This window comes from Amaranthus tricolor, chromosome 16 (assembly GCF_026212465.1).
Source record: "Amaranthus tricolor cultivar Red isolate AtriRed21 chromosome 16, ASM2621246v1, whole genome shotgun sequence".
Taxonomy (NCBI): Eukaryota; Viridiplantae; Streptophyta; class Magnoliopsida; order Caryophyllales; family Amaranthaceae; genus Amaranthus; species Amaranthus tricolor.
Window position 1 is genome coordinate 19754643 of NC_080062.1, and position 19155 is coordinate 19773797.

At 36.4% G+C, this 19155-nt stretch overlaps 1 protein-coding gene across 4 annotated transcripts; it reads right to left on the reverse strand.

Moving 5' to 3' along the window:
- Positions 1-354: 354 nt before the first annotated feature.
- Positions 355-15159, reverse strand: LOC130802676 (uncharacterized). Of its 4 annotated transcripts, XM_057666687.1 has the most exons (8): positions 15001-15159; positions 14450-14918; positions 11723-11840; positions 10718-10839; positions 9801-9886; positions 2006-2115; positions 1880-1912; positions 355-709 (listed from the first exon to the last, which is right to left on the reverse strand). In XM_057666687.1, exons 1-8 carry the CDS (start codon positions 15095-15097, stop codon positions 629-631), a joined length of 1116 nt encoding a protein of 371 aa, XP_057522670.1. In that variant the 5' UTR covers positions 15098-15159; the 3' UTR covers positions 355-628. The 4 variants fall into 4 exon arrangements, with proteins under 4 accessions (XP_057522670.1, XP_057522673.1, XP_057522672.1 ...); XM_057666690.1 differs by lacking the exons at positions 355-709; positions 1880-1912 and adding an exon at positions 7995-8082 and having other exon boundaries at positions 2005-2115; XM_057666689.1 differs by lacking the exons at positions 355-709; positions 1880-1912 and adding an exon at positions 7995-8085 and having other exon boundaries at positions 2005-2115.
- Between the last annotated feature and the right edge of the window lie 3996 nt (positions 15160-19155).

The following is a 19155-nucleotide window of genomic DNA, read 5'->3' on the forward strand; positions in this document are numbered from 1 at the left end:
ATATAAACTTCAACTCAATCAGATAAATGTTTCAGAATTCCGAAAGAAACAAAAAAGGTATTACTTCTATGACCCAAGCAAAAATAATGTGTTTGTTTCTCATGATCATATTCTCGTTGAAAAGTATTTTATTTCCATGATGTTCTCCTTGAAAAGTTGACAACATACATCTTCCTCTATGAAAATATAATAAAGATGATGACAATGCCTTTCTTATAAATTATAAGTTGGCTTAGTGGTTAAAGGCTTTCCTTTACACCTCTGAAATATGAGTTCGATTCTCACGATCTACATGAAGGGTTATTTCCCCTCCCATCACGGCCTTACCTGTAAGTCTATAGAGATTCTCCAGCCTTACCTCAAATCAAATAATTTCATTAAAAAAAATGTTAAAAAGTGTTTCAAAAACAATGATGTGATTGAGTGAAACAATGGGAATTTGAGTAATGAATAATCAATTTACCATACAAAATAGGAGTAACATCCAAGAGAAAACACATAAAAAAGCAGAACATTTGCTTGTTATGCAAATTGCTCTAAGTTGGCCTCAAGAAAAATAAGGAATACAACAAACCAATTTCTAATCAATGCAGTAAGTAGGAAATGTAATGGGAAACACAAGCTGTGTTCATAAGCTGCTGCTGCTGCTGCTGCTGTTTAATGAAGCAAGTGGACACCCTTCAAGAGCAGCTCTCTTCATGATTTCTCTCTGCAAAAGTAATTACAAGTGTAAGGCAAAGGGAGTACCAACTGGCGACTAATGTTGTGGTCTCGCAGAACGTATTAAGCACAGTCAAGGAGCCTAGCCTCAAGTCAAAGGGATATATTAGCGAATAACACTTCCATACGTAAGAGCCAGCCACCAGGTGTGTCGACTCATCTTACAATTTGAACAACCCTAGTGCGCTCTATATCTCATTATATTCGGTATACCTTCCTTCTGTCTATGAACACACAGAGACATCTTCTTAAATCTCCTCAGGAGACATATTACCAAGTTAAATCAACTGTATGTCAGTAACTGACAGACATTTTCAGCAAATTTTCCTTATAAGGAGAAACCAAGCCGAGCCCAACTGCTAAACACTTTGACCAAGCTTGTGATAAAATCACAGACCGAACCACTCAAAACAGAATCAGAAATATGGTCTGAATTTGTATAATAAGGTTTCGATTAGTATTAATAAACAAAGAACCCAAATATTTGGTAAACCGAAATCGAAAACCAAAATCCTAAATATTAGACTACAGTTCACCCCAGCGTGTAAATGGAAGGCTGTCAACCACAAACAGAAGTGCTCTTTATAACAAGACTAAGTTTTTCTTCAAGAATTTGAGTTTCATTTTTTCAAGCTCACTTTTGCTGCTATGATATTCAATTTCTTTTTAACTATTTTCATTTTCTAATTTAGATTGCGGTTTAGATTTGATTGTAGTTCGAAAGCTTTGGTTGAGTTGACAAGGAAAATATAAATCTAAATAATTTGGTATGCTGTGGTTTGTAACTAAATGTGGTTTTTGATTTAAATTGCAAAAAGAAAAAATAAATTAAATTTGTTTAGCGAAAAAACTAAACCACAAACCAATTTTTAACCCTAGCTGTAGGGGAGAAGATGAATAAAAATACTATCTGATAAGCTGCTCAAGGTTCTGATCATTTTTGCTGTTCAAGTAAGAAGATTCATTAGGAAGAAATACATTCCTTCAGAAATTTAAGCAACTGACTAAAATACCAGAGCACGTATACAGTAAGTCTTTCGGCAAAGAACCAAGTGCCAAGAACAAAAATAGAGTACTAAAATTGCAACACTATATATGATGAAGACTGGATAAAGCTATTTACAGCAATGCTACAGTAAAAGAAACATATTGGATATACCTGGATCAAAGTTGTAACCATCCCTGGACTCCCCTGTTTTAGTTTGAGAAAGCAGTAAATAAGAAAGGTGAGAAAACATTACAAACAAGTAGATCACTGTTTTAGCAAAGCGAAGGAAATGCATGCCTGAAACTTCTTTTCCAGCCATGAAACTTCTTGCCATGATCTTGATCCAATTGAAGTCCATGAACAAGGGGCTTGAATTGTATCGACGGGCTGAATAAGTCTCAAGCTATCTACAGTAAAGCAGATAGAAACAAGGAGTTAAAAGAAACACACAAAGCGCAGAATAGGGATCTATAAATGTAACACCCCAAAATTAGGTATAATTTTTGAAAACACTTTGTCATACCTCCTATAGTAGGGGGAGGAGAAAAGGAGACAGTGCTTAAAACATATTATAAGAAGAGAAAGAAAGCAACAATAAATGACACATGTAAAGAAATATAATTGAGTAGTTTAAGTCTTGGTGACTGGCTTAGGCAGTAGCTGGTTATTAGTAGGATGTTCAATGTATAAATAGGGACTATTTTTTAATTGGAAAACATTATGAAGTATTTGGAATAAACTGAAGTTGGAAATACTCGAAACTTGCCTTTTATATTTTATAAAATTCTCTCTCTTCTCTCTCTTACTCTCTAATTCTGTATTTCACATTCTTTCTTGATTTCATTGGAAAATAAGCATACCTGGGTGTATCAGAACTGGTATCAGAGCCGACATGGATCCGGAGGGGACCCCTAAACCGCAAGAAAGGCTGGAATTGATAGAACAAGGGCTGGTCCGTTTGAAGGATGAACTCGCCAATCAAATTCGGGATGAAGTAGCTGCAGTAGAGGCACAATTCACCCAGAAGCAAGATAAAACTGATCGGGTTCTTGCAATCTTGATGGAGGGCCAAGCGGAACTGTTGGATCGAATCGAGGAAAACGACGAAAAACCAGAAAATGACCGAAATTGTCGAAATAAAGCAGAATCATTTGCTCAATGGCGTACAAGAAGAGAGTGGGAGGGCCGACGACAACCGAATGACGGCAATCTTCATCGTGGAGGAGCGAATTGGCGATATTAAAGATTGGAACTACCAATCTTTAATGGGTCTGACCCAGATGAATGGATACGGAAGGCGGAGAAATATTTTTCTTTTTACCGAATGTCGGAAGAAGAAAAAGTTGAGGCGACAGTGTTGAGTCTTGAGGAAGAAGGTTTTTTGTGGTATCAATTTGAAGATGATAGATCACCACTAACCGATTGGCAGGAGATCAAGTCCATGATCTTGAAGTATTTCCGGCCGAGTGAAGACGGAGACTTATTTGAGCAGTGGATGGCCATCGAACAGAGGAGATCGCTGGCGGAATACCGTAAGGAGTTTGTCACTAGGTTGAAGCATTTGGGAAGGGTGGATGAACCGGTTATGTTGGGGACATTTTTGAGGGGATTGAAGGATGAAGTCAAATATGAATTGAAGGTGATGGGACCCACAACTCTTGAGCAAGCTATGGTCTGGGCTGAAAGAATTGACCAAAAACTAAGGGCCCAAACTTGGCTAGGAAGGAGAATTAGTCAACCAAAAAATTACCCACCAAGAAATTCCAAACTAACCTTCACCCAAATAATTACCATGTAAACCCAAAACAACCCGGCCACAATATTGAAACCTTTCGACCGAAGAACCAAAACCCCATCCCATTCTATTACCGCGATGAACAAGTCAGGAAATTGTCGAAAAGGAACTCAGAGAAAAGAGAACAAAAGGATTATGTTTCCAATGTGATGGAAAATGGTCGGGCTAATCACATTTGTAGTAGAAAGGAGATGATGGTGTTGATCGGGCGAACGGAGATGAGAAGGATGAAGAAGAAAACGTTACGGTGGAGGAAATAGAGGAGGATGAGGAAATGGAGATTGTTGACATATCCTTGAATTCCGTGGCGAGGATCACCAATCCGAAAACTATGAAGCTCATGGGAAAAATTAGGAATGAAGAATTGGTGGTAATGATAGATTCCGGTGCAACGAATAATTTTATTTGAATTTAGTGGTGCAGTGGCTAAAGATTCCATGTGAGAAATGTGAGAAATGGGTGATTTTAGGAAATAGAACAAAGATTCGTGGATAAGGCATATGTCGCCAGGTTTGTCTATAAATGCAAGAGATTGAGGTAATTTAAGATTTCTTTTCTTTAGAATTGTAAACACGAATTTGATTTTGGGAGTACAGTGGCTTGAAACCTTAGGTTCTATGATGATAAATTGGAAAACATTGGTGATGAATTTCATATGGCAAGACAAGGTGCAATTAGGACATCCAGCTTTACAAAGCTAAGATATCATTGAAAGCCATGATAAAAACATTGAAAAAAGGAGGAAGGATATTAATTGAGTATAAGGGGATGGAAGAAACTTCCAAAAAACAACACAGACCAAGCTTCCTAGAGCCAATATTGGAAAAAATATGTTGAGATTTTTCAACCCCACCTTGCCTTACCCCCACAAAGAATACATGATCATGCTATAAACCTCAAAGCCAAAACTAACCCAATCAATGTCAGACACTATCGATTCCCCCATAACCAAAAGAACGAGATAGAAAGATTGGTGCAAGATATGATGAAGGCGGGAATTATACAACCCTCTATTAGCCCATTCTCTAGTCCGGTTATCTTGGTGAACAAGAAGGACGGGTCTTGGCGATTTTGTGTTGACTATAGAGCCTTGACTAAGGCTACGGTGCCCGAAAAGTATCCAATTCCTATAATAAACGAGTTGCTTGATGAGCTCCATGGTGCTACATTTTCACTAAGCTGGATCTTAAATCCGAGTATCATCAAATCCGTATGAAGAAAGAGGATGTTCACAAGACAGCTTTCCGTACCCACGAGGGGCATTATGAGTTCTTATTTATGCTCTTTGGGTTAACTAATGCTCCTCGACATTTCAATCCTTGATGAATGATATTTTTCGGCCCTTGTTGAGAAAGTTCGTGTTAGTGTTTTTTGATGAGATTTTAATATATGGCAAGGGGGAGCAAGAACATGTAGAGCATGTAGCACGGGTTTTGCATGTCTCGGGGAGAATGAACTGGAAATGCGATTTTGGGGTAGCTTAAGTCTCTTATTTGGGACATGTAGTGTCGGCCAAAGGGGTTTCGGTTGATTTTGAGAAGATAGCAGCTATGACTTCGTGGCCAGCTCCAAGAACTCTTAAAGAACTACGGGGATTTTTGGGCCTTACAGGATACTATCGTCGGTTTGTAAAAGGGTATGCTCACATGGCTCAGCCGCTTACAAATCAATTAAAGAAGGATGCATTTGCTTGGAATAGTGAGACAGAATTGCATTCCAATCCTTGAAAGCTGCCATGATCACAGTATCGGTCTTAGCTTTACCTGACTTCAAGAAACCTTTTGTCATAGAGACGGACGCATCTAATTGTGGTATAGGTGTCGTGTTGACGCAGAAAAGGCATCCTCTAGCATTTTTTAGTAAGGCTCTTGGGTTGCGTGCTAGTTGTAAATCCATTTATGAGAAAGAGTTGATGGCTATTGTGTTCGCTATTTTGAAATGGACACACTATTTTGCTTGGAAGAAGATTCACGGTGTGCACAGATCAAAAGAACTTGAAACATTTATTTGAACAGCAGGAAATCGATGGAGACTATCAAAAGTGGGTAATCAAGCTAATGGGTTTTGACTTTGTCATTGAATACAATCCAGGGAAATGTAATTTAGTTGCAGATGCACTTTCCAGATTACCCAAGGCAACCATTGAATGTGGATAACTTTTGAGTACTTGTGGCATAGAGTGGGACCAGTTGCACTAGGAGGTTAAACGGGATGCTACACTTATGCGAATTAGAGAAGCGATTCTCAAGGAGGAGCAAGTACCGTCGGGATATACATTGGTAGATGATATTTTATATTATAATGGACAATATGTGTTGTCCAAGGCGTCAACCTTCATTGTTGTTTTGTTAAGGGAATACCACGATTCTCCAGTGGGAGGTCATGCCGGGGAGCTTAAAACATATCTCAGGTTGGCAACGGAGTGGTTTTGGGAGGGCATGAAAAGGCAGGTGCTGCACTATGTCCGTGAATGCAAGGTTTGTCAACAAGCTAAAGCAAGTTACCAAAGTCCAGCGCGGTTACTTCAAAATCTGCCCATTCCTTCTAATGTTTGGGAGCATATCACCAAGGACTTCATTGAAGGTGTACCAAAATCGGATGGGGTGGATACTATATTGGTGGTTGTCGACCGTCTCACAAAGTTTGGCCATTTCATCTCTCTCAAGCATCCCTTTACTGCAGCAACAATGGCTGCCAAGTTTGTTACTGAAATAGTAAGATTACATGGGTTTCTTACTTCTATTGTCTCTGACAGGGACAAGATTTTTATAAGTTCTTTTTGGCGGGAGTTGTTCCGTTTACAACACACTCAATTGTTACGAAGTACAGCTTTTCATCCTCAAACAGATGGACAGTCTGAGATTGTCAATAAGGTGGTTGAAACGTATTTACAATGTTTTGCAAATGAGCAACCGAGAAGGTGGGCAAAGTGGCTTCATTGGGCTGAATTTAGTTACAATAATTCCCCACATGTGTCTACGAAGATGTCACCCTTTCAAGCTTTATATGGGCGTGTTCCTCCACATATCGTGAGAATGGGACATCGACAAACTCCGGTGGATTCTCTAGATCAATTGCTACAGGAACGAGATGCTATCTTGGAAGAACTACAATTCAATCTTCTAAAAGCACAACATAGGATGTGCCAGTATGCTAATAAGAAGCGAAGGGAAGTGGAATATAAGGAAGGCGACTTAGTGTTTTCGAAAATTCAGTCTTATAGACAGAAAAATCTTGCTAGACGGGTCAATGAGAAGTTGAGTTACATTACTCTGGTCCCTATGAGGTTGTACAAAGAATTGGGAAAGTCGCTAACAAGTTGAATCTTCCTGATGATTGTCTCATACTTCCTGTTTTCCATGTATCACAGCTTAAGAAGGCAATTGGTACTGATCGGGCAGCAGCCGAAGCTCCCCCACTTACTCCTGATTTGGAAATAGTGATCCAACCAGCAGATATATTACAAGTTCATCAACTGCAGTCTCGTCCTAAGGAAGTCTTGGTCTTATGGGAAGGCTTGGATATTACCGAGGCTACATGGGAAGATAAGGAGAAATTTTTTCAAGCCTTTCCTTTGGCTCACCTTGAGGACAAGGTGCATAATTTGGAGGGGGTATTGTCATACCTCCTATAGTAGGGGGAGGGGAAGGAGCAGATAAGGAGACTGTGCTTAAGACATATTATAGAAGAGAAAGAAAGCAACAATAAATGACACATGTAAAGAAATATAATTGAGTAGTTTAAGTCTTGGTGACTGGCTTAGGCAGTAGCCGGTTATTAGTAGGTTATTCAATGTATAAATAGGGACTATTTTGTAATAGGAAAACATTATGAAGTATTTGGAATAAATTGGAATTGGCAGTACTCGAAACTTGCCCCTTATATTTCATAAAATTCTCTCTCTTCTCTCTCTTACTCTCTAAATCTGTATTTCACATTCTTTCTTGATTTCAATGGAAAATAAGCATACCTGGGTGTATCACACAGTTCAAAAGAAAAAGATAACCAAAACCTACTCATGAGAGTTTTACCGCCACATCTATTTCTAAGAAATAAATGTAAGCTAAACAACTTTGAAATAGATTACTACAATTAAACCAAATTAAAAAGGTCTTACAACTTAAGAAAGTTTTAAATCAATCTAAGTCTATATAAAACTTAAACAACTGAAAGTAAACTGAAACATGACTATAATAAACTAATTTTCTAGGTGAACCTCTCTCCACAATCCCCAAGCGATCATAAGGTGCAAAAATAAGAATACAAGGGAAAAACTCCCAAAATCAAAAAATTGAATAATTATAAATTCACCTCGTAAAATAATTTAGTTTGAATATAATTTGAGAAAATAATATATAGTTGAGTGAAAAATCAATTTGTGTAAACAATATAATATCACATAAACCATTTAATTTAATTGACATTTAATAATGACAAACATATTCAATTTTAATTTAAAGGAACGAGAACGTCAGTAAGCCGAGACCTTACCCATATACCTACTTCATCAAGAGATCATCACCACAAATAATTTAGGTCAGCAGAGTAGTCTCAGGTAACCCTAGTTTGTACACCCCTCCTACTTGGAACACAACAAATAGATGGAAGACCAGAAATCGTATCAAGTATCAGAAATAAAACCCGTTGTTAGCTATACTAATCAAACAAGGAAACATGTTCAACACCCTTTTACTTGGATTACAACAAATGTAAGAGCTTTATATTCCTCATGTTTCAGTTTAAGTTCTTTGATATATTTTAATAATTAATACGAGCAAACCAGCATGTAATCAAACATACTATATTTTATTTTATGATCATAAATTATTCCAAGAATTACATCTCAAAAATATCCAATTGTAAACTCATTTGCCAAATCACCATTTTAACATCAATTAGTGGCAACAGGATTTATATCATAGATATTTTTCGCCCAAATATAACTGCATTTGAAATTCATTAAAATAACAGTATTATAAATTAAACCCATAACAAAAATAGTAGTACATATAATATAATTTGAGTATTAATTATATAAAGTATAATATAAAACAAAATTATGCATCTCATTTAACCACATTATCACTTAGTCATAATACTAACGGAATAACCCTAATTTGATGGAAGAATTACCTTGTGAAACGAGCCTAGAATATTGTACGCTCTTCGTAAACTTCGTCTATGAATCCGATATCCAAAGTATATTGTTGTTTATATTGTGCATAGAAAATGGCTATAAGATTGAAAAATACTATAAAGGAGAAGAAAACTGATAATGGGGGTAAAGAAAAAAAAATAGTTAATAAGAAAAAAGAAGTTAGAAATAGATAGAGAAAAGAACTAATAATAGTGAAAAGAAAACTGAATAATAATCTCATCAACGTATAGTGTTGTAAAACGTATGTTAAGAAGAAGTTGAAGGAAGAGCAGGATGAGAAATAACGATACAGGAGAAAGTGAGAGGTGAAAGTAGGAGGTTGGGAAAAAAAATCACGTATATAATTTATAGGTTTTAACAGTTAACCTTTTTTTATTTAGAAAATAAAACTGTAATTTTGTTTTATAGAAAAATCGTAATTTTGATATTAAATATATTTATCACTTTTACTTTTTTTTTTTTGAAAAATATCTGGATTTTACAATAAATATTATACTTTGTTTCCATTAAAGTGTTATCTTGTTTCTATTATCTTACTGTGCTTTAGTAATCTAAAATGTTGAAGATCCAAAAATAGGAGCAATTTGGTTTATTTAGGCCAGTTACTTTCTATCAATGTTAGGATCAAAAAAATTTAATCCTTCGGCTTCCCTAATAATTATGTTGGTATTTTAGGCATAAGGAAAAGGTGACCCTCATGAGCCTAAATTGTTGTAACTAGAGGTTACCCTACCCCACCTCATGAGCCTAAATTGTTGTAACTAGAGGTTACCCTACCCCATAATTGTTGAAATTAAGGCTTTGGCATAGTTATTTTGTTGAAGAGTGCTCCACATTGGTACAAATAAAAGGAGTCAGTAATATGGATCCAAATTTTGATTATTGGCCAGTTTTAAGGATTAGGAAAATGTCAAAAAACAGCAACGAAACACCTAGTATTGCAAGGAATTTGGAAAAAAAAATATAAAAAAAAGATAAAAAAAAGATAAAAATTTATATACTTGATTTTAATAAATATATTGCACTCAACAGCTAAGATCTTACAAGATCCAAGAGAACAAAATCCTAAGAATAGTGTAGAATCGCCCAACATGCAAAACAAAAAAAATCCCTATAAAGAATATGGAGTAGATACTTACTTGTAACAAATGCTTCCTCCCAACTGTCACGCTCTGACCAAGATGGTGATACTTCTCGAATAGCAATGCCCATGCACGAGCATATTCTGCATAACAAAATTGAGATTAAATATGCCATCAGTCTTGCACAAAACATCGACTGCAGAACAGTCTATGTACTAGACAGACTGGAGAGGCATACTTCGTTACTCCAAGAGTAACATGAAAGTATCAGTTAAACATTTGGCATGCTTAAATTGCATGAAGTGCAACATAATTAGCTCTAATTTGCTTTAAGAATTTGCAGTTCATTCAAAATAGCCTAAAAATAGCCCACAACCAACCATAATTTGCTTTTTTCTATTTCCCATTTGTGAAGAGATAGTGAATCATAAGACAATGGCACGACGCAAGCAAACGAAACAAAACTTTCAAATTTTGCTATAAAGCCTTTGGATAACTGGGCAGAGCTATCTTTTCTCTCAACTAACTATGTACATTAAATTATCTAAGGAAAGTCACACTACCAAAATAAACTACAAAGCCACAAAGCCAAAAATTTTAGTGGTATGAAATTATTACATTCTTTTTTACCCAATATCACTTATAGTTGTAAGAAATTTTTAAACAAAATACAACAATTTTGAATGAGTTCAGATCTGAGTGTTAACCCGTAGAATTTGGAGAAAATACACTAAAGACAAGTCATCCCATAAAAACCGAGTGTACCTACCAATATATAAATCCCTTAGTAATCAGTATCATATGTTTACACTCTACCCATAAACAATCAAAAAAAGAAAAACAATCAAGTAGGGATAAAATTTAATTTAACAATAATTTTAAGAAATCAAGTAGGTATAATATATGTTTTAAAAAAAAATGAAACAAACATTTATGTAGAACAAAACGACAAATCATAAGGCGAAAGGACTAACTCTATTACGAACTGGCGGATAATCCCAGGAAGGACACTGTCTTTTACAGGAGCTGTCTCCAATTTATATGATTGTAAGCTTCCATCGTTGTTAGCATTTTTCTTCTCAACTTCACTGTTTTCCTGCAGTCATAGTAGGAAAGTTGGAAGATCTTTGTTTGACTCGAGAAGAAAAAACAATCACAGCAACAATTGGAATACCAATAAGAATGACAGAAAGTCATTAGACGACAAGGATACAAATTAAAATGGGACACTCCTGAGTCTATCTCACTCCGTGATCAAATTCAAGAACTGCAGTTCATTCTTCTCTTTCTCTCATTCTCTCGGGAACAAATGTATCTACAACCTACAGGCTACAGACATACAAATGAAACAACCATCATATCCAGCCATTTCATCCTACCCCCAATACTTTCATCTTCAAAAGCCAAAAGAAATGGCACTTCATAATCCCACATCCCCATTTGGTTCTAGAACTTCCAGTTTTTCGATTCAAAGCCATATGGCTGAGAATGGGTGTTTATATGGGTTGTGTGGGGGATTGTAATATGGAAGTAACGAGCAATTTTTTAAAATTGTCGCATAGGGAATACACATATAGCCCTATTTCCTTACTTCCTATTGACATTATTATTTAAACAATTTTATGATACCATCATTCCTCTACACATTATATTACTACACTAAGGACTATGATTCTTCTCTTACAGGCAGATCATGTCAAATTGATTCTTCTTGCTACCAGCACAATTATCAAATAAACATTAAATGGAAGCATCCTTTCCATATTGTATAACATATATATTGATTTATAATTCAGGAACACTAATAAAATGTGGACTTAGGAACTACGCTTATGCAAGCTAAATGCCAACTTACCAATATAAACTAAATTGGGTAATATCACGAAACATATAATGCTGCATATCAGCATATGGAAGCCTACAGAGCAATAAAATAAGCTCTCCATGTAACACCTACAGGCTACATGAATGCTTCTCACCTTTAGACGAACAACAAAGAAATTTGTTATGGTCCCTTCAAGTAATTGGTCGCCATTGTGTGACAGCAAAAGTTCAGTAGCTGAAGGAGGTCTCAGCATTTCCAATGGTTTCCTTAGCCTAACTAGATAACAGTTTACCAAATTACAAAACAGAAAGACCTCAGGAGTTCAAGTCATAGATTTCAGTAAAGAAACAAAAAAGGTCCATCAATCACAGTGCAAGAATTTCTAAATAGATATCTCATATTCTTAGTGCCCAAATATAAGAAATTATTTTAATCAATTTAGAACAGCAACACAGTGGTGTTAAAATTTATTTTTACCTAATTCAAAGTGTAAGGCGAATATCATTCATAAAAATTGAGTAACCAACAAGCAAATCACTTGAAGCGTTAGTCAGCGAAGATTTGAAGAGCTTGAAATGATGGTGAAAAGAAAATGAACCAACTCCTCTCTTATAAGATCCACTACTTCCAGCACTCTTAAAAGACCTTGGAACTAGAATTTCCTCTCTTATGAACAAAACATCCTTACTAAGCAGCACGAAGTTCAATGTCTATCCTTACTTGGTCTCTCAGATTTGTGAACTTATCTACATCCTTTCTCTACCTTTTTCTCTAGAGGATCCAACTATTAGAATTCAATAGGAGAGAAAATGGTATGCCTTTACCGATATTCAAAAACAGGTCTATAGGAAACAGTAAGGACAATCTCATCATTGGCGGTGATCTAGACCTCTATAAACTAGTCAAGGACCTCTCTTGACCTATGAAAAAAATCTTACAAATGACTTGGCCTTTTTCCACCAACTGAATAGAGTTGAGATAAGAGGAACTAAATTGAGCTCAATTGAAAAACTGGTTTAAAATGTGAGGTTGAATATGATGTGTTGAATTGAATTCATTAGAACAAATAGAACATCAGCAACAGCAACAACAATGCCAGAACAAATAGAATATTAGTGAATAAATATTGAATTGGACTAGACTACAAATAAGTTGCGTAGTAGAGGTGTCGAAAGATATGGTGTTTAGAACCTCTGTGTCACTTCTTCTCCCGTTGAAGATCAATTAATTTATAAGCTTGTTCCCTCTACTTACCCAGGAAGAAAAGGCCAAACTAAAGTCTCCTTAAACCAAGAGTTCTTAAGATGCCCTCTCTTGGGTTTTCTAACAATGAAACTCTCCAAAGTGAAAAAGCTAATTGGCCTCAAATGAAAATTCATTGTAATGATCTTAACTCTCACTAACAGCACTTTTGGTCAACTTTAGTTGGCTCGGATGGCTCCCCAATCCTTGTTCTAGTATTGTTTCAAAACTAAGAAAGATTGAGAATCTCTTCACTCTTCTTCTTGAGGTATTCATCAAACTTGATATCCTCCTCAAAACCTTAGGTAAAATGTTCCCTCGAATTTAGTTAAATATATTTTTAAAATTTTATAATTTTATTCTAAATTTATCACTTTAATTTTTATTAATATTAAAAATGTGATTGTACCTTTTTGTCTAAATTTAATTTTATTATTACTCTAGAAATAAATTTTATTATAATTACTTTATTTCATACTCATTTCGAAATTGCCATAATAAACTTTCCATGTCCCACGTTCTCGGTCCAATTCCCAAGTCCCAACTAATCCACGTTCTGAGTAACATTGGGTGAAAACTTAAGTCCTTAGAGATATTAAGTTTCAACATCTTGTGTTTAGAAGCTAGATGAGACATCTCCATTATATACTCTCTCATGGTTCTATTTCCTTCATACCTCATGAAAAAAAAGGTCATCAAAATTGTTCCAGTTTAAACCTTTTTATTTTTTATAAATCTCTTTTCAATACCCGCAAGAAAAACTTTAAGTGTAGTGAATGGCCTTTTTAACAATCATCATACACATGTTATTTGACCTATTCACCTATCCCATTTTCTCATGCTCCCTCTTTTGACAAGAGGTACTTGGGGGGCGCGAGGGTCAACCCTTTTCTCTAGGTCGAGATCATAATTCAAGAACTATCAAAATATTTTTTTTTTCAATTCTTTGAATGGATCAGAGTTCAAACAATGGAAAGAAAATTTTTCGATAGTTCTTCGCATTATGGATCTCGACCTTGCTTTAACGGGTGCCCACGTACTGAATCAAGTGCCTCTAATCAAAAGAGGGAGTGTAAAGTCAAATCGCATGTGTATTATGATTATAAAAAGGCAATTTCTAAAGGCTTAAGGGTACGTCATTATGCCCGGGTTAAAATAATCTAAATAAAGGCAATGGATTTTGATTAAATGTATCAATAGGTTGTGGCCATAGATTTGTAGAAACTTCTAGTAAAGGATTTAAGCTTAATGTATCAATAGGTTGTGAATAGGTTGTGAGCTTTAAATGCGTAGATACTTATCCTTTGATTGTATTTATGACAAAATAAAGTTAATCAGTTACTATTATATAAGAAGTAATGTGGAGTATTTAATTACTTTCCGCTATCCCATTAAAAAAAAGAGATTATAGAGTGAAAACATTAAGCAGAAATAATACACAAACTAGTCCTCTAACAGCTATCTCTCACCCTCCAAACTTTTCTTCGGTGCAATGAACCAACCAGATATGCCTTTTAATTGTTCTTCTAATTCAACATAACAAATCTTACGGTTCTTCAAAAGATAAAATAACACATAATCACATAAAAACATATATAAAAAAAACTAAATAATAGAAAATGAATTTACAAATCCAAACCTTGCCCAATCGGAGTACTTTGCCTCAGCAAAGTCCCTCTTATGCCCAACAACAGCTAACCGTGCCCCGTTACTCCCAACGCCAAACACAGGAGGAACACAGATTCCAACATGCACATAAACATCGAAAACATTCTCAATGATTTCCTCCTCAATCCTCCCCTGAGCTCCACTCAATTCCTCCAAATTTCCTGCAATGAGTGTTGAAATAGATAATTCTTGGCCAGAGTTCATACCTTCTATCGCTAACGGCATCGCAATTGCCATTGAATCATTAACACGGCGCCGTATAAAAGAATCCCAATTCAAGGAAGAGGAAAATGAGGAAGACCCAGAAAAGTGGGGCCCAAAAACGAGGCGAGGGTTAGAAATCAACAGAAATTGGAGGGAATTTGAGAGTCTTTTGAGATGGCGGTCCCAAAAGAGGAGTAATTCGCCATTGTTGTGAGTACGAGTAGTGGTATAGGCACCTGCAGAGGAAGTTAAAATCGTAGGGTTTCAGACTACAGCAAAGGAGAAAGAGAAAGCGGAAGAAGAAAAAGAATATGTAACCTGAGTGTGTTTGGAGAAAGGTAGAGACTGTCGGAGTGTCGACGGAGGGTGCAAGGACGCCATTTGTGAACAGGAATCGTGGCACTGGCAGCGACATCTTTCCTAGAAAAAAGTACTTCCACTTTTTATGCTTCAGAATCACAAACAAATTTCATGTAAAACCTAACGTATCGACTTATGAGTCATTCGTGACGGCCTAATTCTTAAATTTCACCGTCCTTTTATTTTCTTGTCACCCCTATGATAATAAATTGACGATAATGCTTCTGCACTTAAAATTTCTATAGAACAATCCAATCACACTCATTAACCCATTTATCACTTTAAAAACACAAAATCAAAACTTAAAATTTATAGAGCTAAAGTTAAAGAAAACAAAACTTAAAGAACAAAACAAGGTAATTTTTAATCGAATTTCTATGTAAATTTTTTATAAAAAAAAAACATGAAGAATCATTATTAATATTTCCGATTAACATTTTGTGCCACTTGCATTTTCAATTTTTTTAAAAAAATTTTAATATTTCCGATTTATGTTATTAATTAGTATTAATTAACATTTATGTTATTGAATTATATTTGTAATAATAATTAATTTAATGTTGTTTTTATTAACAATAATTAATGTTTATGTTCATAAATTATGTTTATTAATTAATTATTATTACTATAATTTTTAAAAAAAATTAATTATAATGATAATAATTATTAAATAATATAATATATTAATTAAATGTTTGTTAATTTAACTTAATAATTTAATAAATATTTTTTTAACTGTTTATTAGTTATTGTTAAATGTTTATTATTTGTAATAATTTTTATTTGTTATTATTTGTAATAATAATTAATTTAATATTGGTTTTAAATGTTTATTAGTTATTATTAAATGTTTATTAAATTAATCATGAATTAATATGTGAAATAATTTTGATTTGGTATTAATATGTGTAATAATTTTTAACGTAATATTAATTTATTATTAATAGTTAATTAAATTATTCAAAATTGTAGTAATTGGCTGGAACCAAGGTAAAGAAAAGGGTTTTTTCAGAAACTTGTTGAGCAGAAGTAGTTCTAAGCCTATCATACTGAGAAGGGACCCTCATAAGAGGGGGATTACGGGTTTTGTCAGGCGGGCCAGGCAGGAACAGGCGCCCAGACATAGTTAGGCCCAACGTTCGAGTACGCTACACCAAGTGCGTACTCACTTTGATGACCAGACTAACCTCCAGAGTAATTCGAGGGGCTCCAGTTCCGATGATAGTGCTTACGAAGGCTCCGTTGGTCAGCCAGTCGATTGGACTGTCGTGTGCGGGCATGCCGGTAAGTTTTCACGGGCAGGCCCTAGTAATGCAGGCGCTTCTGATCATGCAAAAGACAACCAGGTGGACAATGCGGCTCTAGGGGGGAGGAGGCGCCCACAGTCCGGTGAAACGGACTAGCTGATCACATCGCTCCAGCCCGGGGCTCCACTAACGTACGATTGATACCCAACTATGGGGGTCACATAGCTAAGGTCATTTTTTAGGGCTCTAAGCGTACATCTCCGATTTTGGAGTGTCGTACTAGGAAGAAGCCGCTAGAGGATATCATCAAACTGCAAGATATGTCTGATGAGCTGTATGGAATTCTACCTGCCACTCCCCTCGGTCGTCTGCCATACGTTATGCACCAGCACATTGATAGGGCTTTAATTTCGGCCTTGGAGAGGTGGCAGCCGGATACCAACACCTTCCACATGCCCAGGGGGGAGATGACTATTATGTTGCACGACGTGCAATGAATTTTAGGCATTGGTATTAATGATTCACTGCTGACTGAACCCGCTGATGGTGACCGGAAGCTCGCGCTGGCCGGTCTATTTGGAGAGCCCATATTCGAGCTGCGGAGGAAAGGGTACTTCACCAGCGGGAGCATCAACGTTGGGGAAGTTATGCACATGTGCCACCGGTCTCAGGCTTTAGAGACACAGTGTACGGCCTACTACATGGCTATCATTGGTTTGACACTGCTTGTGGATAAGACCAAGACTAGGATGCGACCTCACCCTGTACTAACTGTGAACGCCGATCAGGATGAGATCGCTTGGGGCGCAGTGACCCTGGCGTATTTGTATCGCCAAATGGGTATGGCTTCTAGGGCTGGTTCCAAGACCATTGCCGGTTGTCTTACATTGCTCCAGACTTGGATATACGAGTACTTTTCGGCCTTTCGCCCCCATCCTCGTCGAACTAATGTGCCTAACAAGACCAGGGCGGAGATGTGGTCCTCGCAGAAGCTAGTTCGTGACCTGAGCAGGTTGAGACAGTGTAAGAATATTTTGGACTCCACGATAGAGACACAGGTTTCGTACATAACATCACACTTTTTTATGCATTTTATTTTAATTTAAGAGTATATTGTTTATGCTAATTTTGCTTATAAGCAGGTGGAATGGACTTTGTAGAATACTTCTCCTAGGGCATTACTAAATGAGCACCCACGCACCACGTTCATCAGGGATATCACCTGTATTGATATCATGGAGGTGTATTTGCCCGAAAGGACAGCCAGGCAGTTAGGTTTTGTACAGGCTATTCCTCCCCCTCCTTTGAGGCCTACCCAAGCTCTGCGACCGGCATATGGTACCTATTTCGTGATCTTTGCTTGTACGTCTATTTACACGGAGGCGTGGAGTAGATTCCCCTATTGTGCCCGCGTTGGTGACCAGGTACTTTCTCGGGCATCTGTTCCATCAGAGGTTTTTCGTGATTACGTTGACTGGTTTAGAGTGTGCTCCTACCCATTTCTCCTCCCCGGCGAAGGACCTAGTGCTGATTTTGGTGCAGCTGATAGCAGAGTTGGATACGTTAGTGTTTCTTTTTATATGTTTTCTTTTATCTGTTTCCATAACTTAAACAGTGTTAACTATCTTGCTTAAACCTTTTTTTGTTTTATACAGTTTGCTAATGAATTTCCGAGTCGACTTGCGCCACTAATCATGATGCCTGCCATCGCGGATATGACCCATCGGGAACGACAGACTGCTGATCTTTACATGGAAGAAGTTAGAGATTTATTTTCCGAATGGCAAGCTTTTACAGGGCACGACCCTTCATAGACATTGATTTTTGTAATTATGAACTATTTGTTGGTGTTGTGTTGTATTTATAAAATATTCGAATTGTTTACGTTAATTTACAACAATGCTCATTATATTTTTTCATTAATACATTTATCTATACATGTTGAATACTATCTATAACCGTAGGTATTTATCTACACATGTTGAATGCTATCTAAAAACAAAGGTAACAAATAATTACAAAGAAAATACAAATCTTAAATTAATATACAGTATTGTACTATGAACTATCTAAATTGATAACTTCTTCGGCAGTGTTATTACCTTGTGGTTGTTATACCCCATATAATCTATTCTAGAGAGAAATTCTGCTTCGAAAATGTGTTTCCAAATGTCTACAAGAATTGTCAGCTACTTCTCTCCATGATCGCTGGATTGGCGACAGTAGAGATGAATCATCGTTCATAAATAGTTGAACACAATGTTTTCTATTCACCCAACAAACATGTATAGTTTTATGTACACCTTGCACACTCGTTGTTCTCCGTAACGGAGGGACTAAACAGTTATAGTTTGGGTTACCGTCAGTAGAACCATAATATGCAATGCCAATGTTAAGAAACGTTACTGCAGAGTACAATCCCAACGGGGCCTTCAACCAGTGAATAAACTTGCAGGCCCATTGCTGTGTGAACCAATCCTGAATATAACATTCTCTAGCGTCTCGGCTGATAGGTACACACGTAGGTATTGATCTCTGTTTGTTTGCATTTCCATACACATTGCACGTCGTAGAAGAGGCTATGCCTCCTCGGCTCCCAACTCTGTGACTGCAATAGCTCTAAATCCACAATTACCAACACCTATAACATCAATCCAATCAAACAAGTAAGGAGGGAGAATATGTGGGATGTAATTGGGCCATGGAAACACTGAAAGATAAGTTGAAACTAAAGTTAATTGCAATTGAGGATTGCGTTTCTCGACCACTAGATCTCCCGCGGATGAAGATCTAGACCCACGACCCCTAAAGGATGATCTGTTGTATTCTAAGGCGCTTTTATTTCTCTTGAGGGTTTTTCTTGTTG

Coding starts and splice junctions, on each gene's coding strand:
- LOC130802676 (XM_057666687.1), bottom strand. CDS start 15,097: ATGTCGCTGCCAGTGCCACGATTCCTGTTCACAAATGGCGTCCTTGCA. Junction 14,919..15,000: donor CTTTCTCCAAACACACTCAG/GTTACATATTCT, acceptor CTTCCTCTGCAG/GTGCCTATACCACTACTCGT. Junction 9,887..10,717: donor ATCCGCCAGTTCGTAATAGA/GTTAGTCCTTTC, acceptor TTTGTTATGCAG/AATATGCTCGTGCATGGGCA.